This window comes from Neodiprion fabricii, chromosome 5, assembly GCF_021155785.1.
Source record: "Neodiprion fabricii isolate iyNeoFabr1 chromosome 5, iyNeoFabr1.1, whole genome shotgun sequence".
In the NCBI taxonomy this organism is placed as follows: Eukaryota; Metazoa; Arthropoda; class Insecta; order Hymenoptera; family Diprionidae; genus Neodiprion; species Neodiprion fabricii.
This window is the reverse complement of record NC_060243.1, coordinates 25,592,315-25,614,578: the sequence shown is the minus strand read 5'-3', so window position 1 is coordinate 25,614,578 and position 22,264 is coordinate 25,592,315. Positions and strand designations below refer to the sequence as shown.

Genomic DNA, 22,264 nt, shown 5'->3' with positions numbered 1-22,264 from the left:
TAATAAAACTTATACCGCTAGAAATGATGGAAAGAACTTGGTATATTTAGAAAAACTAATGTAGTATCCTTCTGAATCGATTTAGGAATGGCAAAGTTGACTCTGACTTTGGTCAAAAATGGACTTTTCGTTGAAAATAGTCGATTGGTCAAAATCCGTCTTTCACGCTTCAAGCCGAGCTTTAAATGATGACTTTTCAACTTTTTTCAACTAATTTTAAATTTAACATCCGACGGTAAGGTGGTAAATAATTGATAACTCAAGTTCTTTTTCTTAGATTTTTTAAAAATGAACTTTGAGTTTTATTCGTTTATTCTAACGCGCATTCGTTATTATATTAGTTGATTCTTTTTCTTCGTGATTTGAAAGTGTCGGTTCATCGTCAGGTAATTCCTCTCATGTATATTAGCACAACATTCCTTCTTATTACCTAAACTTTTCACATTTAACCTCGTTATAACTAACGTTGTACATTATTTTTAAATTTTCTGTTCGTGACAGATGTTCTGAAATAAAATTGTTCCGAGGAGGACCCCCATCCGGGCTGAAACGTTAACACAAAAAAAGTGTTTTTTGTTTATGACCCTCATATCCAAGAATAATATTACTCAACAATATCTGATATTTGATTTTCCTTGAACTGCACGAATTTCTCAACATTACGAATACTTTTCGTCGCGATACTTTTTATTTTAAACAAATATAAACAGTTCTTTCTCACACGGTACGATAAGAATTTTCATACGAAACAACCGATGCATTTGTTTCGAAAATTTGATATTTATATAAGGACGGACCCGAATAATAGAAAGCCAAGAAATCACCGAACAAGACCAAGACAAAGCTTAACAGACCAAGAAAAGTCCAAGGCGAAAATGAGAATAGAGAATTTTCCGTGTAGGTATTTGTACGGATAGTTCTGCACTGTTGGACATGCGGTGTTGAATCGAACACTGAAAATATTCTACAGAAGTCCACGCTATTTCGGTGTTGATTTTAAGACCAGTTAATGTGAAGAATCGAAGGATTTACACCGATGACGTTTAATTTTACACTTATCGGTGTGAACTTTTACGGACGTGGTAAATTTTCCGACAGTGCGAATTATTGAAAACTCCACGGAAAATATATTTCAAATTATGAGCTTTTTCTTATACATTTTTCAAGATTAACGCTTCGAGCGGCGGGGATAATTTTTGTTTGATTAACAAAAATGAGTAGAGTAAAGAATTAAAAAATACCGCAGCCAGACTTTGCAGTGCGTCATGACAGGGTTTGTAAGATTTTTGTGTCATGCTTGAGGAATTTCAGCAACGCCGAATAAAATGGTCGGAGGGATGTAAATGTAATTAATTCGCACAACAGAAATTTAAAATTAGCACGATTGTATTTTATTTGCATTTCAAAATATAGAGTGTATTCATTTCTTATTTTTTTCTCCTCAGCTTCTAGGTACATTCGCAATTCTCTCGGTACATTTGCTTCGTTTACGTGAAATTCCAGTCCCATGTTTTAAATACATACGCCGTACACGTGATTTCGAAAGTCGCTGCAATTCAATCGCGATTTAACGCTGATACGTGAAGTCTATACAAGATATACTAATATTACATATATTTTGTTCATACAAACTGGCGCTTGATAACTATACGATTGTTAATATTTCACAATTCCGCTCGACAATCGTTGTCGATGTATACTTTATTAGATACTGAAATCACTGAGATCAAACAAGCATTTGAGCATTCATTATTACTATATTTACAACTATACATTTATTATCTATTTTTGCACTTTACTAATACTGACAGTCTGACGATTTTGGCATTTAATTTCAAAGCGATGGAATGATTTTTTTCCGTCGACATACAAACAACGAACATTTGCACGACCCGTGCTGTTAAACAATTGAATGAATAAATAAGTAACGAATGATCGAACATGTTAATAAATAGTTGAATAAATAACGTTGTCGCAAGCGGCAGATGAAGTAATAAATACTTCCCATAAATACGAATCGAGACAAAGTCAAGTTTGACGCGATTGTAAGCTTTGATGGGAATTGAGGACATCCAAGATGGGCAGGCAGATTCGACGTTTCTTCTCGGCAAGACGATTCGACAGTCGTCTCCGTCGTCCTCCTTTTTGTCCCTTTCGATTATTCCAACGCGAGTCTCGCACGGTCTTCTCGGCATCTTCTAAGACGGTATCGTCAATTCGCCGACCTGATAAATGTACACTCGTTCATCGTGTGCGGACTGATCCCATATTGCTACGTACTCCTCGTCCTCACAGTATGTCAAAATGTTCGGTTTCAAAGCCTTCGTTTCGAACGAACACACTTTCGACAAATTTATGTTTCTTAGTTCAAGATAAGATCCAGGCACAGGCACAGCAGGCTTGCAGCTCGATCGAATTGCGAGAGTGGCGAACACCAGCGTGATTACGAGGATAGTTTTCGGGCTAGCCATTTCCATCGGAAATCCCTGAGAGGTTCGCGCCGGATGCTCGAATTCCTTCGCTCGATATTCTTGATTATTCTCTTCACGAGCTTTTCGAGCTGACTGTTCGGAATATCGACTGTCGGCTTCTCGTCAACGATCGCCTCGTTCGAACTCCTTGTTCGAAACTGATGTCTTGCCTGTTTTTCCCGCCGGTTTTATCCACCGGCCACGTGCGGAAGCCCCACTCCTGTCTTTGAACACGTGCCGCGGCTGCACGATTGTGGTTGCGACTTAACAAACCAACTGCGTCACCGCCGCCCGACGCCTTAGTTGTAAGATCGTATGCGTCACTTGTGACACGTCGATCGACTTTCCTCGTTTTACGGGACTGGACTCCCGCCTCTCTCGCTGCATCCACGACCAACGCACGCGATCGGCAGTCTCACACGTTTTCTTACTCGTTCGACATCCTTGTTTCATAATCTCTGTATAATGACCGTGACTTGACGCAACGTCTTCGAATCCTGGAAAGTCTCGACGACGAACCGAAGTTTGTATCCTCGGATGCGCGGTAAATACGGAAAAGGCGTTCACCTCTTCCAATCCTCATCCGAACTCTCCAAGAGCCAAAGTGTCTACGACAGAATTTCGTTCCATCGTTCTTTTCTCTTTCTTCTTTTCCCTTTCTTCTTTTCTTCTTTCGACTTTCAATTGAAACGTATCGATGAAAGAAACTGCTCTGATTAACGCAATTCCTCTGGTTACTGATAATTGGGCTTCGTCGTAATTGACATTTCAGAATTCAGATATCTCCACGTCTTCGGGGGATGATATTACTCTTACTGTTGATAACCAAATGCGATACGGTTATCAATCATTTGGATCCACAGTCTGAATCAAAAGCTTGATAAGGCGGAACATGTCCAGCAACGTTATTTGCGTCAATGATATTCAATGCGGTTGAAAAGATTTCGTAAGTAGAATGCTCAAAATCCATAATGTCTGATGATTTTGATCCAACTAAAATGTAGCCGAGTTCGTTTTGTTCACCGTAAAATTCTCCAAAAATCGACAAAAGCAATTTTAGAAATAGTTATTTCCAAGTAAATAAAAACAGATTTTCGTAATTAAAGTAGAACGTATGTTCGTCAAAATTTACATTTTTGCATCAGTACTATATACTATAATGTAAGAGTTCTCCAATATTTTTCAGTCAATTTGTGGATATCTGGTCAATGAGCAGAATTATTCCAAGAACGCCAGAGTTGATGACTTTAAATTGTGTAATTATTTGTAAACCTACTCTCAACTTGTTGAAATCTCATACAATCAACTTGCGTCATTCGAATTTGTTTTCTTACCTCTTGACGAAAAGATATTGGTCACAAATTCTCAAAGTGTGCGATCAGCTCGAATAAACCCGGTATATTAGTCTTCCTATTTCTGTTACGTGAATCTCGATTTATATTTACATAGTTTTTGTGTACTCAGGACTATTAAAAATCAAAGCTGCAATCCATAATTTTTTTTCTTCTTTCATCATAATTATTATCGGTGCATAGTTGGAGAACTGAATACAATTTAACGATTTCTACGGAAAGAGGATACAAAAAAAAAAAAATGCTCAGTGTGCAGGCGATTATGGGAAATAAGTTTTTGAATTAAACGAACTATTGTGGTATAAAATGGAACGAATTTAATACATTTAACAAAAATTTTTAAGAAACAATGTTTAAACGAAACATTCGCATCTATAAACAAGAAGAGTATCCGAACTCCGGATCACGGATTCTGCTGAAACTTCCAAGGGATTTTTTTTTAACCCAAGAAATGAAGCTTCCGAGTAGTTTCATCCTGAGTGCAATGCACTAGATCCTAGTTAATTTTTTTGTTTTTAAATTTTCTTTGGGTTGGCTCGGTAACTTCAATGATCTACTGATTTTCCATTTCTCGATCCCATCATACCTATTCAGTAAAATACCGCATAATGGAGCATTTCACGTAACATTTACAAAACCCAAGCCTTGATCATATCGAATCCCATAATCCGTCACCGTTTACTCCGCTCTTATCTGTAACATTGATAAAAAGGCGATCCGAATTTCGTATTTCACGGATTACCAAATTTTTCAAGTCCTCGCAAAATGTGTCTCAATATTTATTCATCGTACGTAATATCGAAGCTTTCCAATCACCAGAGATGAATGAAAATCATATCCTAACTCTACCGAGAGCTGGCTAACTCCCATCTTTCTTTGATCCACACACTGGGTTGAAAAGCATCGCAATTAATACCTGTGATAGAAAAGAGCGGTTCATTCGGTTGATTCACAAACGAATTGCGAGCAGCTTTCTTTTCCCCGAGCTCAAAGTCCAAGCAGCATCAAGTTACATTCCGCATAATTGAGGATACAGACTCTCTTACTTTGGCACGCGTACAACAGGATGTATTACGCCTTCGGCAGGACTACTTTTTATCCCTCATATCAGGATGAGGTTACATCGGTACATGGTTTCGAAGTGGTCGGCAGTTGCGAGAAAAACCGCAGACGAGGTAAAGTGTGAGTTACGTGTTCGTGACGTCGTTTCATTCATGGATCAAAACTCCTCGACTGAACGTTGAGAGGAACTAAAGAAAAGCTAAATTAAGACACAAGCGGTTATCGTAAAAAATCACTCGTTTTCCCATTACTCGATCCGATTACGTAACGCATCTGCAATTTGGAGAACCAAACGCTAATGTGCAACAGCACCACGAGTACGCCGACACACGACCAATGATTTCCAGTTACCCGTATCTACTTGGTAAATTACTCGTTACAATAGCCATGGTTTGGGCATATCGTGATAATTTGATAAAACTATCGACCCATGTGACTAGTTTTGTTACACCGTCGATATCTATCAGTGGTGTAAGGTGGTCAATAACGAGTAAATGCACCGTCGAATTTCTCTCGTCGCTAAATGGATTCCGGTCCGGGCTGAGCAGCTCCTCCTCCAGGCATTGGTTGTGCATCGAAATGGACGACTTAAAACCTAGCTGCAACCACTCACGAGAGTTCCCAAAGAAGGCTGAGCGGATCAAATAACGTAAAATCGACTAGTCTCGACCAAACATTGGCCTTTCGGATCAAGCTTTCTACAAACCGATATAACCATCGATGACCTCATACCCCGAACTCGTAGGAAACCAACATGAGGATCCAAGTGCGCGTTCGTCAGGTTTATCATGATCACAAGTACGGACGATAACTGTCATAATCAGCGAGCAAAAAGTTGGATTAAAGACAGTTTCGTTATATTTACTAAATACTAAAATTAATAGCTAGTCTATAGTTCCATGATTTTTGTACATCTCAACGTCTCAGTGACGTTTTAGTAATAAATCCATCCAAATCGTGTGAAAATACGATTCACGGTAATCAAATTAAATCATACACCGTCGCATCATTGTTCATCGTTAAGAATCTTTTCGAAACGATCGGCAACGTCTATTTTTCAACATATCGTTGGAAAGATCATTGTTCCAACAAACATTATCTCGTTTTTCGTCAAAGTCTATGGAGCTTTATGAATTAATTGTGACAGCATTTCCGTTAAAAGAAAAAAATAAAAAAAAAATTTGAAACAGCCATAAGCATGCTGTTAAAAATTCAACTGTCGAAAAGCTCGTTTTCGCGATTTTAGCGAGAAGGGATTCAGTTAATTCTTATTAACAATTAGTCTAAATCTCAATTACTACAATTAAGCTCTTTGGATTGACTGCAAATGAACCACCTTAATATACATGTGTGATAGTTTTTTCTTTTCTTTTAAATACAGACGAAGTGTACAATGCCTTGCGAGTAACTTGGATTTGAAATCACCGGAAGTTTTTTACGCACAATATATAAGCACTATTTCCTCCTATGACCCGGCACGCGCATAACTACAGAATGCATTCAGATAAAACTCGATTTCCCGAAAGCATCAGGGACGTAATTCCGATGCCCACGAATACCTATATACGTCATGAAATTGAACTTTGAAAAGGAAAGTTACGGTACGTAGCCACAGATCCGGAAACGCGGTCGTGGTGATCAGAGTTCCGAGGTTATTTATTTCTCCGATGTTTTCCCATGTCTCGATTCCGGTCGTGCCGATATTCACAATGAAAAATTCTAGCGAATAAACTTTTTCAACGTTGCACGCATTTTATTGACAGGTAAGGAACTTAAATTAAGTAGTCATTTTGAAAAACGCGTTTTATATCGTATCTCGAAAATGGCTCGCTTTGGGATAAAAAAAAAAACATCCCATCTACGACAAATGTTCTCATGTTTTTTTATCCCAAAGTCAACTGTTTTCGATGTATGATAAAAAATGCGTTTTTCAACATGACAACTTACGCCGAATGGGTCTGACCGCAGACTTTTTAAATTAAGCTCCTTACCTGTCAACAAAACGCACGAAACATTAAAAACGTTTAATTAAAATTTTGCGCTACGGCACTATAAATTCAACATCCATCGATTGGACTATGGGCACAAGTTCGAAGAGGATTACGTTCTTGAAATCATAAACAACAGAGAAGGTCTGTTTCGCGCGTTCTAGAGTTTCGAAAACATAAAGATTCGTTGAAAATAGGAAACGTAATATTCGACCGAAACCAATACCATTCTTATATCACGGAAGGTCATGAAAAGTAAAAGATAGCACGTCGTTGATAACGGAAAAAATTATATATATATATGTGTATATATAATACGTTTTCCTTTCGTCATAATGCAAACGTTAAACGTGAAGCTATCGCAATGCAACCGCGGAAAGCGCGACAGAACGGAACCAAAAACGGGAAAAGTAATACCCATAAAAAACCCAAACCCTTTATAAAGACCGCAGAGACATACCTAAAAACAGCCGCATCGCCCACACGTATGAAGCGATTATTAAACCACAGGAGTTGACAATTTTTCCGGTGCCGAGTTGACGCCTTATTCGCGTTTATAATATCAAAAGACAGAACGTGGCGTGCAAACTGACACTGACATTCGTTCGGATCATGATCATCGCAATCTGTATTAATAAAAATGAATGCTTCTTTGTTTGCTTCTTCAGTTTCAATACCTTTCATCCGATTGCGACGAATAAAGGTTCCACAACGAATTGGTACAACCATTTTACAATATAGGTGGCGTGCGAGTCGTTTCAACAAACGAGCATATTTCGCATAGTTTAAGGGCAGCTCGTTTGTTGGCAAATTTCTTTGGGGGTAACAGCTATACCCACCTGTGCATAGGTATGCATGAAACTCAAAGTCTTTCCAACGTATGTTTGCTTGTTACTCCAGAACGACTGAAACGATTCTATTTTTTCTGTGAATGGCTACAACGTCTGACCAGGTTTTAGGCTACGTTTCGTTTCAACCAGATTTGATAGTTTTTGAGAAGTAACGATATTTGTAAGCCAAGCCAGAATGGGATCACACACTTGTGCGAACGCTGACCAAACTCTTATGAATAGAGGTTAGGTCGGGTTAGGTTAGGTTAGGTTCTATGTCAGATCAGATATTATCAGTGTTCGTTAGGGTGGTCCGGAAAAAGGTCTTCTTCGATTTTCACCGGTTCACCCCCTAAAGCAATTCCGAACAATTTAAAAATAAATCGCTACATTTTTCAAATTTTTATCTCAACTCTAACCCATGCCCGTAAGAGGGTGGAGTTTCCCATTTAACTTTTTCAAGGGTACGGTGAATCCAACAAACGGATTCGATTTAATTTCATATAGGGGGGATTTCTCGGATGCCTGACTCTACGAACCTGAACTCGAAATTTGAAAATTCAAAATGGCGGACACAATATGGCGGATCAAAATTCAAAGAGCCATTCGATTTCCATGAAACTCGGTGCCCGGGGGTTTTCGAGGTAGCTGATTACGAATCGGAATTTGAAATTTGCATAATTTAAAATGTTGAATCCAATGTGGCAGCATCAAATGACCTTTTAAATTTCGCCCCGCCATATTCGATCCACAATTTTGAATTTGCAAATTTTGAGTTCAGATTCTTACTTAACGTACCCCTGAAAGAATTAAATCTACCCTCTTGTCGGCAGGGGTTAAACTTCGGATAAAAATTTTTTTAAGTAAGGAAATTATTTTTCAATTATTTGGAGTCGATTTCGGGGGTGGACAGGTCAAAATTCAAAGATGACCTTTTCAAGGACCACTCGTAGCTCTTCATTCAAATATTCTTAACTGTAAGTGTGATTTTTTTTATCTGTATAGAATTTTCATCTTATCACATTAAATCTGAATGCGAGCGAAGCTGCGACGGGCTGCTGGTAAAAAATACATAAACCCAATCATTACCAACTGCGTCTGCAAGAAAAAATAAAGAGAAAATCGATGATGTTTGAAATTCGTATAACGTATAATATGTAACGATACATTTTTCAAAACCTTTAATAATACACAGTTGTCTGAAATTCAATGACTCGTTCAGATTTGTTATATAAAATTCCAACACCTATCAATTAATTATTAACGATAATTAACTACCGTTAACGTGTTACGAATCTGTAATTAAATAAAACCGAATCTGTAACGATTAAAAAAAATTACACCGAGACGAGATTGATCGTATCGAAGTAATGCACTGTATAAACAGATTCTATACCAGAGTGATGATGTTACGAGTTAATAATAGCCCAGTTTTCCTTTTCGCGTGAAAATTATAACCGACAGAGGCTCGTTAACACAACGGTATTGCTATAAGCTCGCATGAATTAAAATGAGCATTGCACCTTTTTGCGTAGGTAGCGGTCCGAGTTTTCTTCCTGTTAAAGATTCCCCGTGCGTAAGTAAAACACGCGTATGAATGTGACATACGTGTATTTATTATGTATCGCGTGCGTCTTCTTGTAGTTTATTGAGAAAACCTAAGCTAAAATGCCTAAAGGCTATAAATAAACTGACTTGCGTTGTGAAAAACCGGTTATAAATACGAGTTATTCTTATTTGGTACGAAGCGTGATACTAACGATCATCGGTTTTATACCTGATTGTTTTGGAATGTATGGTATAACAGATTATGAGGGAAAAAATTACGCTGAAGGTTAAAGGCACGGACTGAAACTTTATAACGTGTAGAAAATAAAAAAGATGCAAGGTCACACCGGTTGCCTCTTCACGACGCGTGTTGGCTTTGGTATTTTTCGATTCATTCGCGTATGATTTCGAAAAACAAATAAAAGATAAACGAAAACTGGTATGTTCGGTTCATTCAAGCCGATCGCACAATCAAAGAATTTCTGACTACTATCGTTGGGTCGAGAGGTAGGGTAAAGCAAATTCGAATGACGCAAGTTGATTGTATTATTAAGATCTCGACAAGTTGAAACAAGGTTTTTAAATAATCGCAAAGTTCAAAATTATTAAACTCCCCTGTTTTTAGACTTATTTTACTCGTTTACCAGATATCTACAAATCGTGTGAAATACATTTGAGAAATCTAACATTATAGTATGCGATATCCCGGGTTATAGTCGAGGAAATAAAGCAATGGACTGTCGATTCTTTGAGCAGTAAGACGGATTTTAATGCGGTTTTTTGCATTCGATTCGTGAGAGCGCCTACAAACTTTGTGAACTAAATTGATTAATTAATTTTTTGAAAATGCATTATGGCATTAATAATATGCATTTTGCAAGTGCACTTCCAAGAGACACTAAATAAAAAATTTGCTTCTCGGGGGTTTTTGGGGTCGCTGAACACGAATATCGCCACGGCAACCGTCTCCGAGGTACCTGGTGCCCAGGGTGGACAGTATCAACGTCTTCTCCTAGAGTTTTGGCGAAAATTGTGATCGAATTTGTGATTGAATTAAGAACAATATACTTTAATTGAGGTAAAAATGATAATACTCAAGATAATTCCAGAAAAAGACGTTGAAACGTTCACCCTGGGCACCACGTACCTCGGAGACGGTTGCCGTATCGATATTCGTATTCAGTGACCCCAAAAACCCCCGAGCAACGAGTTTCGACAAATTCGATCACAATTTTCGCCAAAACTCTAGGAGAAGACGTTGATACTGTCCACCCTGGGCACCAGGTACCTCGGAGACGGTTGCCGTGGCGATATTCGTGTTCAGCGACCCCAAAAACCCCCGAGTAGCAAATTTTTTATCTAGTGTCTCTTGGAAGTGCACTTGCAAAATGCATATTATTAATGCCATAATGCATTTTCAAAAAATTAATTAATCAATTTAGTTCACTAAGTTTGTAGGCGCTCTTACGAAGCGAATGCAAAAAACCGCATTAAAATCCGTCTTACTGCTCAAAAAATCGACAGTTGGGCCGTTTTTAGTGCTTTATTTCCTCGACTATTAGGAGATACACCTAGTTTATAGGTGTATATTTGTACGGAGATAAACACACACTCGGCAAAGGGCTGATCGTAGGTGTACGACTGGGCCGTAGACGGGATCGGTAAAGCAGGATACCCAGAAATAAATACGTTTATAAATACCCCACGCATTTCCCCGTGTAATATCTCACACAGTACAGTATTATTAATGCAAAAATAAAAATTTCGACGAACATGTATTCTACCGTACTTACAGAAATCTGTTTTCATCGACATGGTAATAAATATATTTATGCCTGACTCGACCATAATGACAACTTTTTTTACCTGAAATGTTGAGACGATATTGGCATATTTATCCCTCCTCTTTTTTCCCCTCATTGGCTGGAAAAATTGAGATTTGCGGCAAATATGATAGAATATGTAACAAATTGACAGGTAACATCTTAGCTTTCGGCATGAGGCATTTGGTGGGAGTAATTTCGCAAATACGACGAAAATTTATGACAGGAAGTAGGGAGAAGCGCACGATATTCAATTTACTATAATATGATAGATTAAAGTGAAGTGAGTACATTAAATGAAAAACACAATCAAATAAGCAAGATAAAATAATACAAAAATAAACTACCACTACGGAATACTATTACTTCAGGTAATTTAATGATAGATTGGCTTTCAGCTTTCACTCAACAGGCAAAATCGTCCGTCAACTGCGACGTCGTTCCAGTCAAGAATTGTAGGTTATGGAATACCAGTCTTCAGTTTATTGCCTCGTCCCGTAGCTCAAAAGAGAGAGCATCGACGATTTATAGCTCAAATTTTTGCGAGAGCGACGGGGGAGAAAAAAAACCTGGAAGCAGAGCCCGAAAACGGGTAGGAAACAGCAGAAAATGGCCAGAACAGGAGGGTAACAGAAAGTGGACTAGACAGGTACTCACCAATCCAAGAGAGAGAGAGAGAGAGGGAGAGGGAGAGGGAGAGGGAGAGGGAGAGGGAGAGGGAGAGGGAGAGGGAGAGGGAGAGGGAGAGGGAGAGGGAGAGGGAGAGGGAGAGGGAGAGGGAGAGGGAGAGGGAGAGGGAGAGGGAGAGGGAGAGGGAGAGGGAGAGGGAGAGGGAGAGGGAGAGGGAGAGGGATTGATAGATAGATAGATCGATAGATGTTTTTTTATGCCCTACAAAACTTTGGGGCAAGAGAAAGACTACAGTGTAGGAAAAGTATTACAAAAGTATACCTATAAGTACAAAAGCAAAATAAAATAAAATAAAATGAAATATGATATGATATACAATAAAATAAAATAAACTAAGATAAAATAAAATAAAATAATATGTAATAGAAATATATCAAATGATAAAATTTAGATAGATTAAAGTAAAGTGACTAGATTCAATGAAAAACACAATCAAATAAGCAAGATAAAATAAAACAAAAATAAACTAGCACTACGCAATACTATTACTTCAGGTAATTTAATGACAAATTGGCTTTCAGCTTTCACTCAACAGCAAAATCGTCCGTCAACTGCGAAGTCGGTCCAGTCAAGGATTGTAGGTTATGGAATACCAGTCTTCAGTTTATTTCCTCGTCCCGTAGCTCAAAAGAGAGAGCATCGACGATTTATAGCTCAAGAGAAAGAGAGTAAGAAAACGTGCGAGACTGCCGATCGCGTGCGTTGGTCGTGGATGCAGCGAGAGAGGCGGGAGTCCAGTCCCGTAAAACGAGGAAAGTCGATCGACGTGTCACAAGTGACGCATACGATTTTTCAACTAAGACTTCGGGCGGCGGTGACGCAGTTGGTTTGTCAAGTCGCAACCACAATCGTGCAGCCGCGGCACGTGTTCAAAGACAGGAGTGGGGCTTCCGCACGTGGCCGGTGGATAAAACCGGCGGGAAAAACAGGCAAGACATCAGTTTCGAACAAGGAGTTCGAACGAGGCGATCGTTGACGAGAAGCCGACAGTCGATATTCCGAACAGTCAGCTCGAAAAGCTCGTGAAGAGAATAATCAAGAATATCGAGCGAAGGAATTCGAGCATCCGGCGCGAACCTCTCAGGGATTTCCGATGGAAATGGCTAGCCCGAAAACTATCCTCGTAATCACGCTGGTGTTCGCCACTCTCGCAATTCGATCGAGCTGCAAGCCTGCTGTGCCTGTGCCTGGATCTTATCTTGAACTAAGAAACATAAATTTGTCGAAAGTGTGTTCGTTCGAAACGAAGGCTTTGAAACCGAACATTTTGACATACTGTGAGGACGAGGAGTACGTAGCAATATGGGATCAGTCCGCACACGATGAACGAGTGTACATTTATCAGGTCGGCGAATTGACGATACCGTCTTAGAAGATGCCGAGAAGACCGTGCGAGACTCGCGTTGGAATAATCGAAAGGGACAAAAAGGAGGACGACGGAGACGACTGTCGAATCGTCTTGCCGAGAAGAAACGTCGAATCTGCCTGCCCATCTTGGATGTCCTCAATTCCCATCAAAGCTTACAATCGCGTCAAACTTGACTTTGTCTCGATTCGTATTTATGGGAAGTATTTATTACTTCATCTGCCGCTTGCGACAACGTTATTTATTCAACTATTTATTAACATGTTCGATCATTCGTTACTTATTTATTCATTCAATTGTTTAACAGCACGGGTCGTGCAAATGTTCGTTGTTTGTATGTCGACGGAAAAAAATCATTCCATCGCTTTGAAATTAAATGCCAAAATCGTCAGACTGTCAGTATTAGTAAAGTGCAAAAATAGATAATAAATGTATAGTTGTAAATATAGTAATAATGAATGCTCAAATGCTTGTTTGATCTCAGTGATTTCAGTATCTAATAAAGTATACATCGACAACGATTGTCGAGCGGAATTGTGAAATATTAACAATCGTATAGTTATCAAGCGCCAGTTTGTATGAACAAAATATATGTAATATTAGTATATCTTGTATAGACTTCACGTATCAGCGTTAAATCGCGATTGAATTGCAGCGACTTTCGAAATCACGTGTACGGCGTATGTATTTAAAACATGGGACTGGAATTTCACGTAAACGAAGCAAATGTACCGAGAGAATTGCGAATGTACCTAGAAGCTGAGGAGAAAAAAATAAGAAATGAATACACTCTATATTTTGAAATGCAAATAAAATACAATCGTGCTAATTTTAAATTTCTGTTGTTTTATTTTAATTTATATTTAAAATAAAAAGTATCGCAACAAAAAGTATTTGTAATGTTGAGAAATTCGTGCAGTTCAAGGAAAATCAAATATCAGATATTATTCATTGCGGTTACCCTTTACGTACTGACTAATCTTGGCGAGACTCTTGGCGAGGTTTGAGGGTAATCTTGGTATCTTCTTCATTTTTTCGAGCGTCATCTTTCGAGCATTTTTGACGTCGCTGAGGCCGGCAAGGGTATTAATCATACAATATGCGAATAAACAAGTGTGCCAAAGTTAACGAGGTAATAAAGTCTGCCTAAACAGGTGATTGAAATAGCCGACCCAGGATCTCGGAGGAATCGCGTTCACCTTCTACAAGGGATCGAAGTGAGCGGCCGTCGAAAGCTTTCATGGAGATAACTGACCGTTTGGTTTTCGATTTGTTTTATTTCTTTCTTTACGATAATTATACGAGTTTCCAGAAAAATCAACATGAACGTAAATTCAATGGGAATTTTAAATGTCAATCAAGTATAAGCATGAAAAGAGAGGAATCAATGCGGCAACTCTTCGAAATGTACTCGTTTCGGGACACTTAATCACCTTCGTGAACCTGGAACTGCCGCATAAAAATTTTGACATTCGCTGCACATTATAACTAGACGCTAATTGGGTATTAGTTGAATGTTTCATTGAGAAATTAGATGCACTTCGTTTTTACTCTTCATCACCTTTGGTGAGATAATAAAAGTACTGGTTTCGGTCAAAAATCACTTTTTCTAATTTCAACGAATCTCGACATTTTTGATAGCAGTTGTCACCTTTTTTTAGTTGCGGTTGAAAATTGTTGCACGAATAATTCAAATGCAAGTGAATCAAAAAATAACATTAGAAACTGATCACTTCGATCACGACATGTGATGGCAAAAAAAGAAACCAGTTTTAGTTTACACCTAAATACATTATTTAAAGCTTGACGTTCATTTAAATAAAATAAAAACGCAATTCAATTTTTTTTTAATACTTTGGAACAGATGGAACATAAAAAATAAGCACTCATTGTAAATAAACTGATGAACTTTTCATTGCACGCAAGTCAACCATTTTTTCTTAGCCCCGCCCCCACGTCAGTTACCAATTGCTGCGACTTATTCCGGACGTCGCGAAACCGTTTCGATTGTGAGTCGTAAAGACGTAACGTTTGTATGTTGGGGAGGTGGGAGTGAGTTCGGAAACCTTTTAGAGGAGAAAATTTGCAAAAGAAACGAATGTGACTAGCAGCAAGCATCTCCTAGAATTTCCCAAAATATCCCAACATGTCCCGCAATAGTGCAAAATTTTCGAATGGAAAGGTTTCATTTTTTGAAACAATGATGTAGAATAAAAATTAAATCTTTTTCAAAAAAAGTATAAAACTTCATTTACCACCCGAAGTGAAATATTTTTTATGCCGATTACTTTGAATTAATGAAATCTCATTGGCTCTAAAGCCATACTTACACTCTTTCGTCGTGACAAAATTGTTTCGATGTAATTCTGCAGCTATTTCTTTTCTACATAATTTGAATCAATTCTCTATTTCTTCTAAATAAATTTCATATATATTTTCTTTGTCACTTGTCTCAAAAGCAAGTATTCCGAAAGTAGTTTGACCTTCTTCGTCTATTTCATCCTCTTTTTTAGAATATCTGATCGGTGGGATATCTCGATAATGAATGCGCTACTAAATTTAACGAAAAGAACACGTAACTTATATTTCGTCCTTCTTACCATCGATACTACATGTCGGTTATCGGTATAGTAGAAGAACGACGAATTCCTTTTTACCGACAACGAAAGCCGAATGAAAACGGGCGGATACATTTTTACCGACAAAAGCAGTATCAACCGTTGGTAAGTGTGGGTATAGTACAAGAAGTAGGAAAGACTAAATCAGTCGTATACTTTATCTACGGAGACAGCAAGCAAAACACTTGCCAATACCTGCCGATACGTAGAATATTTCTGGAATTTTAGAGGAATGTAAAATATTTCTTTCATCAGGTAACCCGAGAATGGAAGGTATTCGACATGTGGTATTCAACAATGATTTGGCAGTAATGATTAGGCGAACAGTAACATTTTAATAAAAATATTTTCATATAATTGAGTGATCAAAACTGAGAATATATCATGACATGAAAAACTTGTATACAATGGACGGATGGCATGACCGCAACACCGCTAAAACTCATAGTCTTTATCTTTGATTCTGTGAAATCTTCTACACATAACGTATAACAAGCGAGTCTTGACTTGAGCAAAATGTTGCCACTCGTATTCCTCAATTATGAAATTTTGCAATTTAAATATCATACGCGTATGTATTCGTCAGCAGTACGTGACAAGGAAAAGAGCACCTACTGCAATACTTTTATACGTGACTATTTAATTGCCTTCGCAAAAAGTTTGTAATCGCAATTGGTCTTACCACAAAAGTTTTATCCGTCGCGGTTTACAGCAACACTGAAGTTTCCTGTGTGGAATATTTTGTTTTTTGTTTGCAAATTGTTTCGATCGTCGTTTCGAATCCATGATACGCGTCGAGAAACTGCGAAAGCACATGAGACGTGAAAACTTCTGAAGATTAAATATAAATGAATTTTTTTTAAATTATCAAACGGTGACCAACTTTACTAAAGTGCGTTCCAATAAAATTGTGTTAATTCAAACACATACACACCGAAATAAATATTGCATTATTAACTCTTGACCTAATACTCCTTATTTTGTTCCATGAAAAACATTTGTAGCATTCAACAACGTTGGTTATCTTTTTCTTTTTTACTTTGAAATACAGAGAACATTTTTTCACTGCGATCTAGCATCAACTAAGTATGAACACACATATACAAATATGCTCACTGTATTGATAAGTGTTTTGAACAGAGGCAGCACTTGTTCTGTAATATATCAATCATTGATATTAATTATAAATAGAATACCGAATGAAAAATTACGTTAGCGAAGAAAAGGAAAACGATATAAAAGTAACCATACGATGAAATTTAACAGTAAATCGACAAATATTTGCGACTGAAAAACTTAACACGACTGTATTTGACTAACCGCCGATTCAGACTACTCTTCGTATTATTGTAGCTGGGTAAAGTCACGTAACGCGGAAATTTTCCATCACGTTATGTAATGGGTTTTGGAATTTTCATCACTGGTTTAGCAAGTCTGTACAATTAAAATTTAAACGAATTAAATTGCGGCATTGTATGTTAACTCCGTATCGTACGCGTCATATAACTATACATGTATGCAAATATCATGTATTCATAAGTCTTCCACTTTCATAATGTATTCGAGTACGGATTCAAAAGCGCATGCGTCGCCACAAATGAAGAGATACAGTGGCATTACCTTGGAGTCGCGAAGTATCAAGTCCACGCACTAAACGCCAGAAATCGAACCACTGCAACCGTTAAAAGCCTACAGAAATATGGTATAAAAAAAAAAATTGGAATTTGTAATGTGTAATTGATTTCATTTGATTTTATCAACCAGAAATTCATTGTGAAACTAACATTACTGCAATAACGTGTTCAGATATTGTTCGAATTGCAAAGAAAAGTGGTATAAATAAACGTTGACCGTAATTACAGTTCTCAATACTGTATTTCTTAGCAAATGGGACTTTTACTTCTTTAAGTTAACTCTAATAATTGTCCAGTTGAGTAATGACTTGAGAACGCTTTATTGTTATACCAACGTTGAATTATTGCAACAGTCAGAAAAAAAAATGATACGTGTAAATGTAAAAACAAATATACATATATATATATATATACACACAACCGCACATTACCGATTTCCGACCATACTCTTTAGTAACTATTGCAAGACTTATTTTCATGCTGCACCCAGAACCATAGTTTCCGGTAACGAAAGAAACGGAAAACAGTTAAGAATAACCTGCGCGAAGTATTTGTCCTATCGCATAAAGCATTTTTTCATCTAGGTTGGGCAACAGGTTGACGATAAAGTGGAGATATCCAAATTCCTATCATCACAAGACTTCGCGTGGCGTTAACACGCAATACGAGCGAATTATAGACAAAACAAACAAACGAAGGTATTTACGGAACATGTGCCTAATGCAAGTAGCTCTTCGTAGTAACATCACGAAATTTCGAGACATGTATCAACTGAAATTCTGTTCTATATTAGAGTTTTTTCAACGATATTTACGTGGCAAATTTTCTCCACAGATACCTACTTTTGCAGGACTAATCCTTTTCATTCATACATTAAACACGCATTATTGTACAATGAGCTTTGTGTTCAAGTAGATCTAAGTAAAGCTCACCAAACGCCGACGGAATGTTGTCATACACCTTAGCACAGCTGCATTCTCGTGCTCGTCTCAGGCTGCGACGCACTTGAATCTCACCCCAACACTTTTAACACTGCACATGTAAACACATCACCGAGAGAGGTCACGCCGGCGTTACGAATAATGAATTACATGAGAAATCGCATCTCGGATAAACACCTGAACTGGATAAACAAATATTGACATTTGATTTAGTAGAAATTAGAAGAAAGTTGAACCTCTTACGTGGCAAATGCGCAACGACCGTCACTCGCGAGTCTTTTTTTTCAAGCTTGTAAAACATTCGACCCCACGACAAGGAAATGAGCCTCTAACAGCTAGTCGATTGCTTAAACGAATGTTCTAATTATCACGCAAAAGCAAATGGTAAAATTCTAACGAATCAATCAGCCGATAGTACCGTCGTTCGGAAAACCACCCAAACTTAACGACGTTTGGGCAACTTCTGGCCACCGAACAGCTAACGCAATGCACGCGTCGGCAAGACTCGACAACGCTCGGTTGTTTTCGACCAATCGCGTCTTTCACTAGTTACCATTCGCCATCTTGTATCTCTGTTGCTCTGTCGATTCGAACGAAAGCTCTTGCTCTACTGCGACTGTATTTTGCTGCCCGTGCAAATCCAACCTACAGATGCATCATTCAGATAGAAATGAATGCAGAGATTAAAAAACGTAGCTTACAGACTGCGAATTCGTATTTCTGTTTACTGGAAATTGATAGACAGCTCGCTACGGGCAATTTGAAGCAATCAAAACGGCGTGACGGGCACGGGGGTAACGGCAGTACCCTACATTTACTAACTCGCTTATAGGGGTTGCAATGTCAATTGAGTCAGTACTGTAGGAAATTTTTACACGGCAGCTTCCTCACTTACTCACGAGCTTTAAATTGCCCCATTTAGCCGAGTATTTTTAGCAAACTTCAGTCAACGAACAAACCCCAACAATTGATACCACTGTCCCGGTCACTTTTTACAACCATAGACTTTAGAGATAGACGGCGCGGTCCGTGTAGCTAGCTGAAGTCGTAAGAGAAAGAGTAACACCTGGAGCCAGCTCCTCACTTAATGGGTGACTTGGCGGGGAAAAAAAAACATAGCTTATACGAGTATACCTCCCCGCGTACCTTATTGCTTTCCTCGCCTAGCGGCTACACAACATTCTTTCGGTCGTACACGCGAGAGATCCGGCTCCTACTGTTGCTCTCTCTTTCTAATTACGGTTTCTGCTCGGTGCACAGACCGCGCTGTACATATAAGTCTATGTTTACAACATGGCGACGTAGATTTGTTCTGTTCGTTGTCCGCACTTTTTACACCGCGACGCCATCGCGACGCAATAAGCACGTGGGACACGTCACCGATTGAAAAATTGAGAATAACGACGTACACAATAGAACAAACTTTCAATTCAACCACTTTTTCCGTTTCATACATGATTATTCACCCCATAACTGCATGGCATGATGGTTCACGCAACGGATTCCAGTGATTCTGCAATTCTGCTGTCAAAGCCCAGCGATGAGAAACCCGTCGTCTTCGAAAGAACAATCGTCGAGTACGAAGACCTGTCCGAAAGATTCAAACACGGGTCAAAAGATTTCAGCAGACAATTTTTCCACGTTTATTCCATCAGACTCAGAGCTCTGACGGAACCGCTCGCTGAAAGAGCTAAGGCGAAGTGGGGTTAGTTTCCTTTTTGCAAATTATTCGTTCGGATCTGGTATTGGTTTGGAAATGGTGTACTGAATTTGGCTGAATTCAGTCACACATGTTCATGTTTCTGTCTAGGTTGCCTTTAGGCATGACTGAAATATCATTTTGACAAAATCAACTTCTCGCTTATTGATAGGAAATGTCACGATCTACAAGCTCGCCGACCTGGAGGATGCTCAGGGTAAACGAGCCGTTGTAATCGGAACACTCTACAAGCACCAGGAACTAAAACCGTCAATACTACGTGAGCTCAGCGAAGAACAGCAGCTGGCACCCCCGACACCCAGAATCAATTACTGTTCTAACAAAGACCAATTGTTTTTGGAGGATGAAATGCTAAGGATAAAAATTGTCGGGAATCACGTCAACATAAAGGATATGGTTACTGGAATTGTCTGTGCTGTTATAGGCAAAGAAAATGAAGACGGCACCTTTGATGTAAGATAGGAATATGAAAATCAGTTTTCAAGATTGACAATTGTATGACACCATTAATCATTTTAACATGAAATTTCGCACAGAAAATCAATTAGAATCTATTACAGAAATTGAGAGCTAGCTGCTCAGTACACGAAAGAAACGAGCGTTGCATTTAGCTGGAATATTCCATACATACATTCATATAACTATTTCTCAGGTAGAAGATTGGTGTTTTCCTGGCTGTGTGCCTAGACCAGCCATTTCAGCTTCACAAAATGCTGGCAAATTATTATTAATTTCGGGATTGGATCTGGCAAACAGAGTAGAAAGTATGTCGCTAAATCTTTTGACCGAGTGGATAGATGGAATGATAGGGGATCCTGCCGTTCAAAGAGAGGAAGCCTCAATTGTCAGAGTAATCATAGCCGGTGATTGAAGAAACATCAAATTATCCATTGTTCTTTTTCCTACCACATTCTTATTTATGAAACTTTTCTTTCCCTTTACGAAATCACCTAAAATTCAAATCAATAATTCAAGGGTCTTAAACGTGAACAGGAAACAGTATCAGAGGCAGTGCTGAGATACACACGAGCAAAGGACATTCGGGTGGTAAAGCGCAGGATTCGGCAGCAGCTAAAGAAACGGCATTTGCTGCACAAAGATTCGATATGTTTCTGAGCCGAATTGTCGAATCCTGCTGTGTCACTCTAATGCCCGGCCAATTTGATCCAACCAATCATATGCTACCTCAGCAACCGTTGCATCCATGCATTCTACCAAAGTCAGCCAGGTAATTTCTTATCGTCATGTTGACACGAATTAAAGAAGAGCCTCAAATAGAAACGAACCATGTATTTGTGGTCCGTTTTCCAGATTCAAAAGCCTGCAAGGGGTGACGAATCCATGGGTCGGTAGAATCGGCTCTCGCATTGTGAGCGGCACAAGTGGACAGCCTATTGAAGATATAATGAAAGTGTGCGACGTATCCAATGTCTCGCCGCTTGTTTGGTTAGAGCGAACCTTGAGTTGGAGACATTATTGCCCCACGGCACCGGACACTCTATCATCTTATCCGTATTATGAAAAAGACCCTTTCATTATAGAGGAATGCCCGGATATATATTTCGCTGGAAATATGGAAAAGTACGAGAGCAGTCTGTGGAAAGGTAAAGTCATGTGTGATAAGAAGAATCATTAATATTTTACAGGTCCCCCATAATTAACTAATCTTCAAATTGCTTGACATAATTTTGAACGATTTTCCCAGGTGAGGATGGACAGACAGTAAGATTAATTTGCGTACCTCGATTCTGTGATTCTGGTACTGCGGTTCTAGTTGATCTTGACACGTTGGATGCTCAAGCTATATCATTTGGCTCAAGCTGAATCGTTACATCATAATTATAATCACTAGTAAGTGCCTTACTTTTTCCAATTCAGAGTGTTGCAGTCTTCCTGAGTATCATGTTTAGTGATTTAACAACAATAAACCTTTCACAAGTTTTGTAAATATTTTTACGTACGTTTAATTTACCACCATTTCAATCGTGCATATCAGTTTTTACAACGTCATAGATAAACCTTATTCATTTTAAAGCCCAAAAGGCAAAAATACACCTTTCTACATGTCGTTAAAATAGTGACTCTATGTCGGCGTGAAAAAAACCACAAATGTATTTCATCTAATCAGTTATCACTCTAAACTCATTCACTGACCGTAAATATAATCACTTACTGATCAACACTTTTGATCGATTTTAATCATTAGATAAATTCTTTACGA

General features: G+C 38.5%; 1 protein-coding gene and 1 long non-coding RNA gene across 2 annotated transcripts; one reads left to right on the top strand and one right to left on the bottom strand.

The window, feature by feature from the left end:
- Positions 1-3,038: 3,038 nt before the first annotated feature.
- On the bottom strand, positions 3,039-19,753 carry LOC124181912. The gene is made up of 3 exons (XR_006870659.1): positions 19,625-19,753; positions 16,721-16,722; positions 3,039-3,049 (listed from the first exon to the last, which is right to left on the bottom strand). It is a non-coding gene; the product is annotated as an uncharacterized LOC124181912 (long non-coding RNA).
- On the top strand, positions 19,648-21,993 carry LOC124181905 (DNA polymerase delta subunit 2). Its single transcript, XM_046568609.1, has 6 exons — positions 19,648-20,028; positions 20,195-20,496; positions 20,696-20,906; positions 21,037-21,271; positions 21,355-21,647; positions 21,749-21,993. Exons 1-6 carry the CDS (start codon positions 19,806-19,808, stop codon positions 21,865-21,867), a joined length of 1,383 nt encoding a protein of 460 aa, XP_046424565.1. The 5' UTR covers positions 19,648-19,805; the 3' UTR covers positions 21,868-21,993.
- The last annotated feature ends 271 nt before the right edge of the window (positions 21,994-22,264 follow it).